The sequence below is a fragment of the Meriones unguiculatus genome, chromosome 1 (genome assembly GCF_030254825.1).
Source record: "Meriones unguiculatus strain TT.TT164.6M chromosome 1, Bangor_MerUng_6.1, whole genome shotgun sequence".
NCBI lineage: Eukaryota > Metazoa > Chordata > Mammalia > Rodentia > Muridae > Meriones > Meriones unguiculatus.
Genome location: NC_083349.1, coordinates 110531611 through 110548897, shown reverse-complemented (window position 1 = coordinate 110548897; position 17287 = coordinate 110531611). Strand labels below are relative to the sequence as shown.

Genomic DNA, 17287 nt, shown 5'->3' with positions numbered 1-17287 from the left:
TCCACTCAGGCAGGCTTCTCGACTGACCCTCCGGGAACCCTCAAGGCAAATGCTGCACCTGTGCTCTGCCGGTGAGGAAGGTGAGGCTCTGAGGGATGAAAGGACTCCCAGGCCCACTCAGTGTTGACTCTGGAATGCCACCATGGCATAAGAGGCTAAGCACACAGCAACCCCCAACCATAACGCCATAAAGGAAATTCTATAGACACACATAGGCTGTGGCGGGTCCCAAGAGCACCACAGGCCACGGACTTTTGTCACCACAGAGGCAAGAAAAATTCCCCCTATAAACCTTGCTTTCTGAAAAAAAGATGACTCCAAGGCCTGACTTAGAAGCTTCCAGATCTCATTGGTAAGCAGAGGACACATACCCCAAGAGAGAGGAAACTGGGAGTCATCAGCCAAGTGACTACGTGTGCCTTCAAATACCACTGTCTACAGCAGTGGTCCTCAACCTTCCTAATGCTGTGACCCTTTGCTACAGTTCCTCAGGTTGTGGCGACCATGAAATGATCTCCTTGCTACTTCGTAGCTGCAATTTTGCTACTGTTATGAATTGTGATATAAATTGCGGATATGCAGCCTCAAAGGGGTCATGGCCCACAATTGAGAACTGCTGGTCTAGAAACAATGAATGAGGCTGAGAGCAGGAGTTCACCCAGCAATCCCCCCCCCAAACTAAAGGCAAAGCCTAGAAGCTTCTGGAAAGCTTGTAGCACCTGTGCCCCAACACTACCAGCACCCCGCCACCACCAGGGCCAAATGACATGTTGCCCAAGGAGGAGAGTCGGCTTCAGTTTCAAGGAAGAGAGATAAACCTACAGGAAATTGGTGGGTGTCATTTCTGGAGACCTTTAAAAAGTGTTTGAGATGAATCCAGACCAAAACCCATTTAAAAGGCTGAGTCACATGGGAGCCGGGAGGACTGTTCTGTGTGGATTAGGCTGGAGGTCAGCCAGTAAACAGAGAGAAGGGACAAGCAGGCCCTTCTCCAGATGGAGAAAGGTAGACAGGAGGGGCCCCAGGGACGGGGCGGCTGCTGCTGCTGCTGCTGCTGCTGCTGCTGCTGCTGCTTCCTAAGTGACTTAGAATGAGGAGGTAGTGGGAAGAGCTGGGAGGTAGCAAGGGCCACATGGCTCTTGCCTGCACGAGCTGTCCACAGCACCAGCAGGATCGGCTCCTTACACACTCTGTTCACTGGCACAAACTCCAGGTCCAAGACCTGTCCCAGGCTCCCCCAGCCCTGAGTCTCACCTGCTGCTGGCTCTGCTCCTCCAGGTTCATCTTCACCTCCAGCGACTGGCGGGCCTCCAGGAAGGCCTTGCGGTGCTTGCGGTCTGCCATGTAGTAGGACATGATGCCCACGATGATGGCGCACAGGTAGAGGAAGACATTGGCCAGGATCTAGGTGCCAAGGAGGAGGAGGAGGAAAAGATTAGGACTGATGACTATATATCTTCAGGAAAATGGGGACAGGGAGGTGGGGTGGGCAGGGTCAACCGAAAGTTATCTGGCTCCGAGGAGTCCAGTGCACCTCTGTGATCAACATTAGAGGCTCCTGAGTGGGCCCTGCCCCATAAATCACCATCATCAAGACACAGCTGTGGGGCCGGAAGGTGGAAGGCCACAAGGCCTGGATGCAAGCTTCCGAGGCCCGGCGAGAGATGGCTACTCCTCTCCTGCATCATACCACAACTGACCTCCTCTCTGAGAGACTGAGCATCCCTTGGGTACCAGCGGTTTAAGCAGCACGCAGGGAACCCTGGCTTACCAGGCGCTGCTGTCAGGATAGCCCACTGCCTGTAAGCCCAGCCCCAGTGTGACAAGGCTTGGCTGTCAAGAGGCTGTTCTGGAGGCCTGCCCTCTGCGGGCTCTCCTAGGTGACCTGATCCCAGTCCTGCCTAGATCTACAGGCCCAATAGCTCCCTGCTGGAGGGAGCCCTGGATCTGGACCTGAGTGTCCCCATCACACGTGGTTTCTGGTATTACCAGCCACTCCATGGCTCTGAGCTTTGGTCAATACCTGAAATGGCTGGGCCAGGTACTTGTGTGCTGACCGTCTATGAGTTGACCGGTCTTAGTGAGCTTTCTCACACAAAGCTGCTTCCTGGTCCAGCTCTACCTCCTTCTCGGGAACCAGCTCCTTATCTTTTCTCTCTTTTTTTAGGTTTATTAATTTTTTTTCCAGTTTATGCGTATGAGTGTTTTGCCAGCAAACATCTGTGTACCATGTGCAGGTATCTGTGTGCCATGTGCGTGCAGTACCCAGAGAGGCCAGAAGAGGGCATCTGATCCCGTAGAGCTGGAGTTACAGACAGTTGTGAAGTGCCATGTGGGTGCTGGCGATTGAATTTAGTAGTCAGTGTTCTTACCCAGTGAGCGCTCTCTCCAGCACCTCTCTACACCTTCTTGAGCTGTCCTTCCCTCCCTGCCCTGGTTGCTGAGCTCCTCCCACAGAGGTAGGTGTGGCTATTCCCCCTCCCCAACATACACACACAAGATTGGAGTTGAAAAGCAGGATGGAGAGAAAATTAGGAATCAGGGAGAGAAGACTGGCTCATGGTCATACATGGTGGAGTCCGGGGTGAGAAAAGATTATGGTGAAGTCAGCACTAAGGGTTATAAATAGCTGCTTCAGAAGATAGATGAGGGGGTGGGTTCTGATTCATTTTCTGGGCTCTCCTGGTGATGCTACGCCCCACACCCTCAGAGCTGATTACCACCACCACACCCTACAGAATGTTCCTGGAGTGAGGGGCGGAGGCACAGGTGGCTAGCAGCATTGGGTCCAGGGCAGCTCCGCCACAGGCTTGCTGAATAATGATTTAGGATGTGGAGTGTATGTCTGAGCTAGACAGAAGTCACGGTAGGTAGATTCCTAAGCTCCTGGGAGGCTGGCGCACCATCTAAGCATCTATGTTGCTTTGGGCTTTGGCAGCCCCAGCTGTCACTATCCAGGGTCAATGCCTTCAGCAACATCCCTGAACCATCTGCTTTCTTGACAGGTCCCTCCCTCTGAGGGGCCCGACTCAGTGGGACAGCAGCCTGACCATCAATCTGAAAGGCTCTGGAGTGTGTCCAGTGAACTGATGTCAATCACACGGATCCTGTCGGGTTCAAGTCGGTCAGGCATGATGCCCAAGGATCTCCCCCACCCAAGGATCTCTCCTCCTGCAGAGCCAAATGGCCCGGAGTCTGCCCACCGCCAAGCTCACAGAGCCACAGATTGGTCAGGCTGGCTGACAAGGTCAGAGGGCGTCCTGTGCTTCCTTTGTGTACCATACAGCAGCCCCCAGGGTTGAGGCTTGGTCAGGCTTGTAAGAAAGACACTGCACGTGGAGACAGCGTCCACAGTGTCCACATACTGCTAGGCTGTTTGATCTGTCCTCATCCCTACCCTTGACCCTGTCTGGTCTTCACTGACCTCACTTCTGAAGGCTGAAGTTGGGACTGGGGAAGAAGGTTTGGTCCATCAAGTCCAGGAGGGAGCAAAGAGCAAGAGAGGTGGGTGGTTCTCAGGCTTGTCACACTGTCTCCAACCTTGATCACCCAGTCACAGCTGCCTCATCCTTTTTACAACCAGTGTTTGATGCTCATTGGCTCCAAAAAGGCTCTCTGAAGGGGAGGTAGGTTTGCAGGGCCTGTGCATGCCATGCAGGAGACCCCACCCGCAACCCCGTGAATTCACCTATTTCCAACAACTCTAGCAGGAGGCCAGCCAGCCTTTGGGTCTGCTTTACCTCCCTAAGCCCAGCTGTTCCTTCCTACCCCCGTGCCCTCCCTTGCTGGCATAATGGCCGCAGGGCCTGAAAGGAGCCTGGCACTCTGACCTGAGTGATAGGTGCTGGGAGGCTCAGCCAACTCAGCCCCCACATCCAGGGCTCGAATCCAGCAGGTCTATGCTGCCAAGCCAAGGAAACCTTGGATGAACCAGGGAAACAGAAGCTGGCCTCAGGGAAGGAAGGTTCAAGTGTGCACTGGTGGAACCCTGAGGGTAATGAGGAAGGCCCCAAGTCCACCACTCCATGGTCCCTCAGAAGACCCAGGAAGTGCACCTAGGGAGGAGGCCAGGGCAGCAGGGCCCTCAGTTTCCTCATCATGTCAACAGTACATCTATCTACTCATAGCACGGGGACACACGTCCTCAGCTTCCTCCCTTTCTGCTCACTGCTGAGGCGACGGACACTGTTCTGACTTTATAGGAGAATGTGCCAAGTCCAAACGAAACTCCAGTTTCCCAAACTCCAAAAAGCAGTCTACATATCTAGAAACGAGCTCAAACTGGACTCCAGCTTTCTGGCGGTGAGATAAAAGCCGGTGTTCCTTGTGAACTCGTGAAACCACTTCCCTTCTGCCCAAAGGAGACATTTCCCTTAGCTCTGACAGAAGGGACAGATCCTGACATATACCCGTGGCTGCCTACCAAAGCCCATGCTGGCCTCCAGGCCCCTCAGTATCGCAAAGACCTGTTGCACATTTCATAGTCCACACTAGCACCCTAGCCCTTCACACAACCTGTCCTACCCTAAATGCTCTCTAGCTCATGACTCCCCCACCCCCATACACACACAGCTGCTCCTTACAGCCCAGCTATTCTCACTAGTCTCTGCTCTCGACGTTCTCACTATATTCCCTGCCTCTGGCTATCAGCTTACTCTCTCTCCCTATGATCCCCCCCCCACACACACACACGTGTATTCTGCTCTCTTGTGGTTTTGGTTGTGAACCTGGCCTTTACCGGCTGAGCCCCCTCCCCAGCTCATGTGTTCCCTTCTCCAGTCTCTTGCTTCCTCCACTATTCTATCCTCCGGCTCTCCCACTCCCCTAGCCCTGGCCGTGTTCAGTCTGCTTCTTTCTCTCTCTACCATAAAAAACCTTAGCCATACCCTGGAGCAGTCACGTCAGCAGATTCTTCACCGTGCCCCCTTGCACAGCAAAAGCTATGTTTCCGAGTCAAGACACACTATCCCTCCCACACTCGAGGCTTTCTCGGAGTTTCAGACACCACCCTGATCCACTCCGTTTACTTACATGTACAACCTCATCTTTTTCCAGAAAGTGCATGTTTCAAACTAAAACTGTCACAAAGATCTCAGCCCCCCAAAGCACTAGAGTGTGGGCTGCGCCAGATCCAAAGGAGACTTCAGTTCCCCAAATTCCAAAACACAGTGCATATATCCAGAAATGAGGGTCTCGGCTCAAGCTGGACTAGAGAAGGACTGCTAAAAGCCTACAGCCAGCATTTCTCAGAAATGTGTGAAATGGGTTTCTGCCAGCCGGAAAGGGCTACTTCCCTTGGCTTATGCCTGTAGTTGCATATCAAAGACCAGGATGGCTTCTAGACCCATTCAGTCCCTTTCACTCTTGTTACACATTTCATAGTCCATGCGAGCCTTTCTCACCTCCCCCACTCCTCCTCCACTGTGCAAGCCGCGTGTTGTAGTTCACTGGGTTCTGTCTTCCCTTTATGTAACAGCAGGGCTCTCCCCTGACCCTCACTCTTCCCTCTCTTGTTATTCTCTGCTGTTCTCGCTCCTCACAATGATATCCGCATCCATGCTCACTCTGCTTCTTTTTCCTCTCTGCTCTGAACTCTTCTGGATGCCTCTGGATGTTCTATTATCCAGAGTGACCGTGCCCCCTACCCCAAGTCGTACAGCAGCCATCTTGGTGGTTTCTTTGCTGCTCCCTCGCTTACAGGCTGCATACATTTTAAGTCCAAACAAAGACAGATGTCTGCAGATTTTCCACAGCCTCCAAACACAGCAGGAGTCGTGGTCTCCTAAGATGTGGAACATGGAGGTTTTCTCTATCATATGTACAATATGTCTTGCTAGGGAAGATGGATGTGTCCCCCAAATCATTCTTGGAAAAAGTAACTTTTTGCTCTGACAGTGAGCCAGCCCTCCTCTGTTGGTCAGGAGGACAGGTGACTATTATTTGTCCCTGTCCCTCAGGTGGGAGCAGGCCAGGCAGGTGTGGCCTTGAGCAAGGACATGACGATGAGTAAGCATGGGCTCTAAAACACCTCAGTCGGCACTGCTTCTCACTGCACTTAGGGAGAGTCAGGGAGGGGGCAACCTTCAGGGAAAACTTGAACCCCAGCGAGGATCCAAAACGGACTAAATCACCGTGACAAACGGCTTTCTCAAAATGAGGCCTTGGGAGTCTGGGCGTTTCCTTCTCAGAATTCACTCGCCTCCCTCTAGAGCAGCCTGCCTGCACCCCTCATGTTATCAGCTGTCCACCTGATCAGCTCCTTGTCTGCCCGGAATCCTGGCCCAGGCCTCCCTTTCACAGCCACAGAGTCCTCCCTAGAGTCGGAAGGCATTCTTGACACTATTCTTTCTCCCAGTGCAATGGATAGGAGTCGGGCATGATTGTCCTATTCCTCCCTGTGGCCCCAGGCCAACCCCGGCTCCGCCCAGCACCAGGTGAGTCAGGAAGTTGCTGAATGGGGACAGACCTCAAGTGGTGACACCGTGCTGAGATTTACCACCCACCCAGAGAACAGCACAGAAATTGTCAACCTGCCACCCAGGGCACAGCTTCTGCTGTCTGAGGCTCATTAACCTCCCAGGCTTCCTCAGTCTACCCGTTCTGAGAACAGAGGGGGAAACAGCAGAGCAGTGGTCTGGTGAGCCACCCAGAACACCAGGCACAGAGAACGTACACAGAGATACCGACCAAGGTCTGCACGGCTGTGTGTATGCACCTTTTCCACCATGTGAGGTCAGAGAGATGAGACAGTGGCCCACCAGGGAAGCCAGCAAGAGCCAGGAGTGCTGGCCCTGGATCACTTGCTGCTTGGCAATGGACATCATTACCAGCCACGTGGCCAAACAGCCATCTGAGGAAGTTCTCCTAAAAGCATCACTCAACTGCCACAGAAATTTCTCACCATAGGGGCCCAACGCAGACTGTTCTATGTAGCAAGAGTTTGCCATGACATAGCTACCAGGTCGTGGGGTCTCTTTATAGAACAAAGTTTTCTCAGGCTAGGATGTAACATAGTAGCCAAATACATACATCGCCTGGCATCCCTCAGGCCTGGTCTTTCATCCCTAGCTAACATAGGAACACAAAGCTACCCCCTCCCACGCACACCAAAAAAAATAATAATTTTTTTTTCTTACGTCTGAAGCTAGTCTATGGAAATTTCTTTCATTTGTTTTCTGTGCATTGGTATTTTGCCTGTGTGTATGTCTGTGTGAGGGTGTTGGTGTTAGGATTTTGGAACCAAACCTGCTTCTGGACATGTGGTCCCTCTCTTGGTCCTTTCTCTCTTGGCCCCTCTTGGTCTCTCTTGCTCCTGGCCTCTTCTCTCTTGGCCTCTTGGCCTTCTCCCCTTTCTCTGTCGGGGCACACCCTTCTCTCTCTTTCCCCTCTCTCTCTCCCCATCATATCCTGCTCTCCCTTCCCCCTCTCTCTCTTCATATCCACCTTATAAACCACTTTCATATAGAAGATCTGTTGTACGCCTAATCGTCATTATTTAATATGTCCTACAGCCTAACGTTGGAACCCTTGGAATTGGAGTTACAGCTTTGAGCTTCCGCGTGGGTGCATGTGGGAACTGAACCTCTGGACTGAACTGGTCCTCTGGAAGAGCAGTCAGTGCTCTTAACCCACTGAACCATCTCTTCAGCTCAGTATTTTTTAAGTAAATAAATAAAATCATTTGAAAAACAATGAATAGTCAATAGTGGTGGCACAACACAGCCTACAATCCTAGCACTTTGGAGGTAGAGGCAGAAGATCTGGAGTTCAACGTCATTCTTGGCTACTTAAGAGTCAAAGTCCATCCTGGACTACCCTGTCGGAAAGGAAAAGGGAAGGAAAGGAAAGGAAAGGAAGGAAAGGGAAAAGGAGGGGAAGGAAATGGAAGGGGAGAGAAAGAGAAAAAGAGAAAGAAGGCAAAAGAGAGAAAGAAAGGCAGGAAAAGGGGGAGCGAAGAAAGAAAGGCAGAAGAAAGAATAAAAGGGCACTGGAGAGATGACTTAGCAGGTAAGAGCACTGGCTGCTCTTCTAGAGGTGCTGGGTTCAATTCCCAACACCCACATGGCTGTTCCCAACTGTCCACATATGGAATGAAAATAAAGCAAAAATTAAAAAAAATGAATGAATGAAAGGAAGAAAGAAAGAAAGGCAGGCAGGCAAGCAAGCAAGGTAAGAGGCCAGCAAGATGGCAAAGTAGGTAAAGGCACTTGCTACACACACACACACACACTCACACAAAGTCAACAAAGAAATGTTTTTTAAAATTAAGCCAGAATAAAAACAACGAATACACGAACAAGTCTCTCAAGTGGGAAAGGCCCAGAGCAGAGCTTCATCCAGCCCACGCTGCCCAAGAACGTGTTTACAGCAGGCAAGCATGAGAAGTCCCTTGGGGAGCCTTTCCTCTTAGAAATCTATGCATCAAGATGTCTTGAACTTTTCTAACGGCTCCCTGGGAAACGGCCTCTCTGAGAGGGCTTTAAGATGGAAGCTGGCCCCTGAGGGTGGGCTGCTGGTCCTCTTGCCTAAGCTAGCTAGACTTAAAAGCTCACTGCAGCCTGAAGATTCCAGAACACTCTGGTGCCAGTATTCGTGTGGGTCACCAAGGAGACCGATGATGCTCTGTGGCTGGGGTTAGGCAGCTCTGGAGCCTCTCTTCATTAAGACATCCTTGGATGTTTTGGAAAAAGAAAGTCTCTAAGTAGCTGTAGGACATGAGGGAGCGAAGGTGATGGTAACTCACCAGGCACCCAGTCTCCTCTAGCTCAGGGTGGCATGCCCAGAGTCTATGGCTAGTCCATGTGCCAGAGTGGGGTTTCCAGGTCTGGGGGAAGCCTGCTTCAGACCCTTAGAGAGACAGCCATGGGGGCTTCCATCAAGCGGGCCCCTAAGCAAATGTCCCCTCTCCCTAGAGGCCTTCCCACCACACCAAGTGGCTCTACAGAACATTTTTCTGTCCCCAGGCACCCCTCTCTTCCTCTCTTCCTTCCTTCCTTCCCTCCTTCATTCCCTCCTCCCTTCCTTCCTTCCCTCCTTCCTTCCTCCCTCCCTCCCTTCCCTCCTTCCTTCCTCCCTCCCTCCCTTCCTTCCTTCCTTCCTTTGTACACTTGTTTGTTTTGTCCACACAGGGTTTCATTGTGTAGTTCTGGCTGTCCTGGAACTTATTATGTAAACCAGGCTGGCCTCAAACTCACAGAGATCCCCCCTGCCTCTGCCTCCCATGGCTGGGATTACAGGCTCCACCACCTTCCCCTTCTTTCATCCTTTCTCCCTTACTCATCTGTCTGTTTCCTAAACAAGCTCCTGGAGGAGGGGTTCTTTGGTTGTTAATCTGATTTTTTTCCCCTAGTGCCTATAATGACTGGGAAGTTGTCAAGGGCAGTTGACAGACAGTGAACTCTAGAAGGAGATGGAGCTTATCCTTGAACCAGCAGGCTATAGAACATGGAGCAATAAATACCTCTCACACCTCCCTCATCCTCACCATGATCCTGAAGACCAGTCTAAAAAGTTTCAAGCTGGACATGGTGGCACATACCTTTAGTCCCATCACTTGGGAGGCAGAGGCAGGAGGATCACTTGAGTTCAAGGCCAGCCTGGTGTCCAAAGTGAGTTCCAAGACAGCCAGAACTACACAGAGAATCCCTATCTCAAAACAAACAATAAAAATAAAAGGTTTCAGAGGGGTAAACTCAACACCACCTCACACAGGGCTCAACATAAAATATGTTCTGATGGCATTTTCTTTGCTTCTAGAGGAGGGATGGATGGTGGTTCCACAGACATAATAATAGATACAATGAGCTTCCACCTGCCTCATTTTGTTTTTCATACAAGTCCCAACACCACGGGGAAAGGGCACAGAATCTTCCATGCTCGTTTGGTGGAAGAACTGACCCCAAACCAGAGAGATGGGCTTTCTGACACCAGGGTGTCTTGGCTATATTGAAACTGGAACCTGGTCTTGCTCCCTGAGTCCAGGTCTCTTTCATATATTTCAGTCTCCTCTGCTAAGATGAGGAGGTCCCCCGGACTGGGTGAGAGCTAGAGTTCCCCAGGAGTTGAGGATAGGCATCCTGAGGAGGTGGGTAGACAGGGATGTGACTATGGGGGCCTCAAGCAAACTCCCAGGACTGCAGCGCCAACAATGCCTTGGGTCTTTTAAGCACAGCTATCCAGAACACAACACAGAGCTCAAGCATGCCTACCTTCCTCAAGTGTCTGCCAAATGGACTTCCAGAAAGCTGCCATTTTGCAATTTTGTATTATGATCTTCTGCATGCCTCTAGAGAAAGATACTTAATCTCTTTTCAAAAACTAAAAGGACTTCCAGATGAGGCAGCCATCCAACTTGACATTTGCACAAGGCCCCTTGTGGCCCGCTGCGCTGCTAGAGCAGCACTACCCAACTCCCCAGGGGAACTACTGTGAGGCTCTGACGCGATGACTCCCCCAGAGACTCAAAACATGGAGGCCATGACCTTCAGGCTCTTCCGTCTTTGACCTGGCTGGTCCCAGAGTTTCCTTTACCCCAGCCACAATGGGCTCTGTCCAGTCTCCTTTATGATAAACAAATGCAGGACTCTGTGGCACTAATGGGAACCGCACCTGCCCCAGCCTCTGGCCTGTACGGATCCACATGAGATAACTGTGAGTTTAGCTTTGTCAAGAACTAGCATGCTTCCTCTTTGCCCTGCAGAGAATAGAACTTGCTGGTATTATGTCGAGACCAAGACCAGCTCCAACTTGCCTCCCTGTTCCCAAAAACAGAATTCATTCACTCGTTCATCATTACTCATGAACCAAGAGTGATACTAGCGATACTTGCTGAGAATCAAGCTTGATAAGGGCATTCACAAAGAAGGGTACAGATGAGAAAACCAGAAAAGGCCATCTGGTCTACCTCCTTGCTTTCCTGCAGGTATGAAGCACTGATGTTGAGCACTTCACATTAACCCAGGGCTGGTCATTCAAATATGGACTAAGTTAGGGTAATCAGTGAATCCCTAAAACTAAGGAGAAAGCTGCCATTTTGCAATTTTCTAGAGCACAAATCCATTGCTTTTATCAGATTCTTACAAAGATCTGTTACCCCAGATGACTAAGACGCACAAAGCCAATCAAAAGCTGCCCTCTGCTCCTGTTGCTTCAGCAAAGAAATAGAAAAACAGCTGGCCACAGCACTTTCTGTCTTTTTCTTATTGATAGAACCTCCTTATTTAGTCACCTTGGTCTCTTTCTCCAAGCCAAGTAATTCCAATCCCACTTGCAGAGTCTATTTTAAAATGCTTTAATCATGTTTGGCTTCGGGTCTTTCTTTTAAAAGCGGTCAATTTAGACCTATTGAGCTTTTCCAGTGGGTGGTAGGCCCCATGCAGGGTCCTGGAGATGAAAGCCCTCAGGGGGGCTCAAATCTCCGGAGGGTAAAGATGCTGCAGTAAACAGGAAAGAGTGATCTGGGAGGAGAGGAAACTAAGTCAGCAAAAGGCCGAGGACACGCTGTGGCTAGGCACACAAAAATGTATGTTTTCATACGGTGAAAACATGGCATCTGTGCAATAAATCTTCATGTGTGGATTCTGGGTGGTGAAAAAAAAAAAAACCATCCCATCTGATTTCTAACTGATGACCAGTACTAAATAAGTAAATGCAGAAAGATGAAGCATATGTGAGAGGGGTGTGAATGGCAGGGTTTTCTACCTCACAGTCTCGAGTTCTTCTAAGCCGGTGGTCCTCAGCCCACACGTTGTGACTGCTTGGGTTGCATATCAGGTATTTATATTACATTTCATAACAGTAGCAAAATTACAACTATGAAGTAGCCACAAAACACTTTTATGGTTGGAGGCCACCACAACGTGAGTGTATTAAATGGTCGAAGCATTAGGAAGGTTGAGAACCTTCCTAAGCATTGCTCTAACCACTGCTCTAAGCAATGCCAACGGTAGTTATAACACAGATCCCCTCACATTCTAGAACCAACAGGGAAGGAACCTGTAAACTCTGTTCCAGGGGCTGGAGGGACAATCTGCTGAGAAAGTGCTTTGCAAGAAAACCTAAGGATCTGAGTTCAATCCCTAGAACCCAAGTGAAAATGCCAGGCATGGTGATGCCACTTATAATCCTAGTGCTAGGGAGAAGACAGGTGCACCCTGGGACTTGCTGGCCCACCGGGAGAAAGAGAAAGGAAGTCTAGAGACAAAAGAAAATGTCTAAACTCCAGAAATAACCAGCCTCAGACGGACTTAGCATGTCAAAATTTGAAGGGAGTTGGTCCCTGACTCCCTAGACCCAGAAGTATCTGAATCCTTGGACCAGAAAAACAAAACAAAACTCTGGAAATCCAATGTGCCCACCTTGAAGTTCAGAGGGACTCAGGTCCTGGGCAGTGACACATTCTGCCCACTCAGCCTCAGAGAGCAACATCATCTACCCTCCTGACCACACTTTCTTTTCTTCCTTGAGACTTGATTCATTCCCACTTCCTCCATTGGGGTTCAGCAGTCCCCTCCCCCACAGCCTCCCAGTATTCCTGAGGACATCTGAGCTTATGTTTTCCAGTTCTTGTTTCTGACTCACTCCTGAGTTCCTATTTTTCTTTTCCTTTTCTTTCCTTTGGCCTTTTGACCCAGACTCTCATGCAACCAACCTTGCCTAGCTTCACACTCACTATGAAGCCGAGGATCCCCTTCCTAATCCTCCTGTCTCTACCTCCTGAACGCCAACATTACAGGCCACAGGTGTTCAGCCACCTCACCGGCTTTTGTGTGATCCTGGGGAGCACCCCCAGAGCCTTGTACATACAAGGCAAGTGCTCTAGGTCAGTTTCTGGAGCAAACATATCACCACCCTGAGGGAATGTTGTTGAGAACAGGAGGTTTCAGAGTCAAGCGTGGTGGCACACACCTGTAGCCCCAGCACTTGAGAGGAGGGGGCAGCAGGATTTCCAGTTCAAGGCCAGGCTACATGGGCACAGCCCATCTCAAAAATTCAAGGAAACAAAAAGAGGGGTTCCCCTCAGGCCTGCTAAGTCCCAGGAACTGAATTATTGCCTCTCCCTACAACCTCTGCACAAGGTAGAGTAGTACATTACAACAAAGCAAAGGCCACCCAGCCGTCCTGCTACTCTAAACAAAAGCCTTGGGATGGATGCTTTAGGCTGTCCCATATCCACTCATTAGCTGTCTGTTTGCTTTTCTTTCTTTCCGTTTGTTGTTTATTTGTTTGGGTTTTGTTTTGTTTTGTGTAAGACAGGCTTTCTCTGCACAGCCCTGGCTGTTCTGGAACCTTCTCTGTAGACCAGGCAGGCCTCAAATTCACAGAGATCTGCCTGCCTCTGCCTCCTGAGCATACATGCATCTCCACCACCTGGCTCAAAGCTGTCATTTTCTAGTGACTTTATTTATTTATTTATTTTAGTGGTGGTGGTGGGGTACTTGAGACAAGTTTCTCTGTAGCCCTCGATGTCCTGGAACTTGCTCTGTAGACCAGGCTGGCCTTGAATTTCCAGAGATCTGCTGCTTCTGACTCTGGAGTGCAGGGATTAAAGTCTTCGCTGTCGTTTTCTAACAATGACATGGCTGGTCCCTACCTCAAGCTGAGGTACCGCCTACCACCGGCTCCTCTCTGCCCTGCTTCTTCACATATCCAGAGCTGTCCCTGAGATATTCCATCGATTCACACTTTCTCATGCATGTAATTCTGTTCCCAGGTTTAAATCCAGATGTTAAGTCATCTCCTCCTTGCTCTGTCACAGACCGGTCTTCTCAATGTGTAGTCTCAGTCACATGACACATTCCATCTGTCCTACGCCCCATCCTTCAGCCAGCACTGTCTTGATTTAGGGCCACCTGCATATGCCCACCTCGCCCTTCCTCAGCAGATCCCAGTTTAACTACATGTTAGCACCATGGGGGTACGATAAGCCAGGCAATACCCCAAAACAGTGAAATCAAAAGTCCAGACACTGTATGGTTTAAAAGCCACCCAGAAGCTCACGGGTAGAAAGTACTACTTTAAACCAAAGTGAATCTCCAAGTGTCTGAGGCCAGTGTCTTGATCCAGTGTCAACCTGAGGGCCCATTTCTGTGATCTGAGGAATGAAGACACAACTCTTCTACCTGACTGCCCCACCTGACTAGACACAGCATCCAGCAGGAACAAGCCTCGGTAAAACCTGGCCGACCACAGGAAATGGTTCAGCGTGGGCCCCTGCCTCACGGGAGCTGCTCCATACTTGCAGTGAGCAGCCCATTTGCACTATCTGGGTTCCCAGGTCAAGATTCTCCAGGTCTCTTTGTTACTCCTCCTGTCAACACCTACCCCAAACCTTTTCCTCCCATAAGGCTTGGAAAACACTGGTCTCTCCGGTTTCTCTCTGGTCTTGCCGATCCACCCCGCCGGACCCTTGAGCTCTACGTGTTAGCATCCATAATTGAAGATCTCTCAGACTTTTCTACCAAGGTTTCTGGGAGGCACCCTCTCAGCTCTCTCCATAACACGCGAAGGCTTCGCTCTGCCCCCTGAAGCCCAGGCTGGTATTACTATCTTTAAAAAGGTTTGCCTTCTAGTCGCATGGACGTCTGTCTCTCACAGTGTAAGCTCGCTAAGGCAGGGGACATCTGCACAGTCCTCACTGGCTACCCAGCGCCGGGCAAACATCTGACACAGCCACCCACTAGACAGTGAGTAAACACCACGGGCAGGAGGAAAAGAGGGAAGGGCGTGCTACCCCACAGTTATAAAACAGCAGGTAAATATTAGGCCTCAAGAAATTTCCCTTGCCCAGAGTCTGGCATTTAGACAAATGCCAGCGTCACCGCATGGACTTAAGAAGATAGTTGCTACTTATTATCTCTGGCGAAAGGAACATATGGCTGTCTCTACGCCTGTGGTGCCCAAATTAGCATATCAAGGTCTTAGGTTCCCTCTGTCCCTACTCACAAGCTACTGTTGCAGAGTCATCCTGGCTGACACAACCACCACTCCCAGCCCATTCCTTTTTTTCTTTTTCTTTTTAACTAAATTTTTATTTTTTATATTAATTACAGTTTATTTGCTTTGTATCCCAGCTGTAGACCCTCCCTCATTCCCTCCCCGTCCTACCCTCCCTGCCTCCCTCCCTCCCTCATCTCCTCCCTGCCCCTCTCTAAGTCCACTGATAGGGGAGGTCCTCCTCCCCTTCCATCTGACCCTAGCTTATCAGGTCTTATCAGGACTGGCGGCAATGTTCTCCTCTGTGGGCTAGCTAGGCTGCTCCTCCCTCGGGGGTTGGGGGGTATGTCAAAGAGCCAGCCACTGAGTTCATGTCAGGCGCAGTCCCTGTTCCCATCACTAGGGTACCCACTTGGATACTGAACTGCCATGGGCTACGACCCCCATTTCTTAAACCTCTCCAGACCCTGAGCTTCTCCCCGCTTCCACCAGCTTCTCTTTTCTCCTATATAACCTCCGCCATTTTGCCTATGCCTGTCTTGGCTCCTGGTTCCTTTATTGGCCTCTTGGTCCTGTCTCTCCTTTCTCCTTTCTCTCTCTCCCCTACCTCCACTCAGGAGCCCAATTCAGTCTAGACCCTTCCTGATGCCTCTGGCTGTTCTCTCCCTCGTACCTACACTAAAACTTCCTCTTTGACCATAGCTAGGAGCAGGCATGTCTTCATTTTTCACTCAGCAAACACACACACTTCTCACCCCAATGTGAGACACGCAGCTCCCCAAGCTGGCCATAGCTCTCCCCTTCCTCCAGATATAGCTAAATGCTTGCTGTGTCCAGAGCCTTCAGGGCCACACCCCCAGCCCTGAGCAAGCACTCTCTCCCTGGATTCTACATTTATCGTATGGAGACACATGTGCACTGAAATGGCTGTGAGGAACATAGGTCTGAACCCAGAACCACGTTCACCACACTCTCATGGGAATGAAATGGGCCAAGGGAAATGAAACACCCCAGGGGCCATCTTGTGCAGAAAAGGGAGGATGTCAGGACCAGCTTCCTTTCTTTCCTCCTCCCCTCTTTCCCTTCTCCTGCCCTCCTCCCTGGACTACCCCCCCCCTGCAATCTTTCTGGAATGAATCTGTAGTCAGTTCCCTTGTAAAGAAACAATATAGGAAAGTGAGTGCTATTTGTAATTACCCACAGTTCCATTCCCTGGGACCCCTGATCACCAGCAAGCACACGGAGGCCCTGCCAGAATAGAGACTCCACCATAGAAATCTACTCCTATTGGGGAGACCCTCCACCCTCTACCCCAACCAGGACCTCCAGGTTTCAGAGCTGATCACCTTAAACTGCTCCCAGCAAATTTCTCCCTCCATGGCCTCCACATGTAGTCCATCGAGTATGCCAAAAACTATGTCACCATTTTCACTGCATACACCTCACCTCCAGCCACATGCTGCAAGAGACTAGCAATGGAGAACTTGCTAGGATGCTCGGACAAGGCCTGGGCACAGAGTCCACCTGTTGCTCTCTGCTCTGCTTTATGAAACCAGGAAACTCCAGGTGACCTTACCCATATTGACAGGCCAATCACCATCCCCCATTTCAGCATAGGATTTCTTTTTTAGAGAGCAGAGCTGAGCCAGGCATGTGGCCCACACCTTAAATCTCAGCACTTCGGAGCCAGAAACAGGTGGATCTCTGTGAGTTGGAGGCTAGCCTGGTTTAAAAAGTGAGTCCAGGACAGCCAGGGTTACACAGAGAAACCCTGTCTCTAAAAACAGAAAGAGAGAGAGGAGAGACTAGAAAGCAAAGCTGACAGAGGATTAGAATGAAGTGGAGCTGCTTAAAGTCAAAATAAGGAAAACATAATCTGTCTCATATTTAAGTATCATGTATGAAGAAAGACAGCCAGCAATTAATGCTAGAGTTCTGGGAGCTGTTTTATCATTTCTGGGTACTATAGTTCCAAAGCTGGGAAGGAAACATGTACGAGGTCAGTGAACTCTCGTGGGTTACGACAGGCTGCCATTCCCTTCATTATGCAAATTAATAAAATTCAAATGAAGATATTAGATAGATAGATAGATAGGCAGGCAGATATGACAGACATCTATGTACTGAGAGATCTGGGCTACTTAAATCACGCAGATCTAAACACAGAAAGAAAATCACACACTCAAAATTTGCTTTGTAGTTTTAGAAGCTCAGGAATTGGGGAAAAACTAAGGAAATTCTAAATACTTCTTATGTGAAGATAGTCAACATACATGTATAGTTTTAGATATGTGGGTGGCTTTTAATGGGGATTATTGTTGTAGAATAATATAAATTATTAATAATTTTTAAA

The 17287-nt window shown here is 49.9% G+C and overlaps 1 protein-coding gene across 7 annotated transcripts in view; it reads right to left on the bottom strand.

Moving 5' to 3' along the window:
- Positions 1-17287, bottom strand: part of Adcy3 (adenylate cyclase 3) — a 76806-nt gene that overhangs the window by 37222 nt on the left and 22297 nt on the right. For all 7 annotated transcript variants that reach the window (XM_060365253.1, XM_060365244.1, XM_060365242.1 and 4 more), the window contains exon 3: positions 1255-1404. In XM_060365253.1, coding sequence (XP_060221236.1) covers positions 1255-1404 — 150 coding nt within the window. The remainder of the gene's footprint in view (positions 1-1254; positions 1405-17287) is intronic.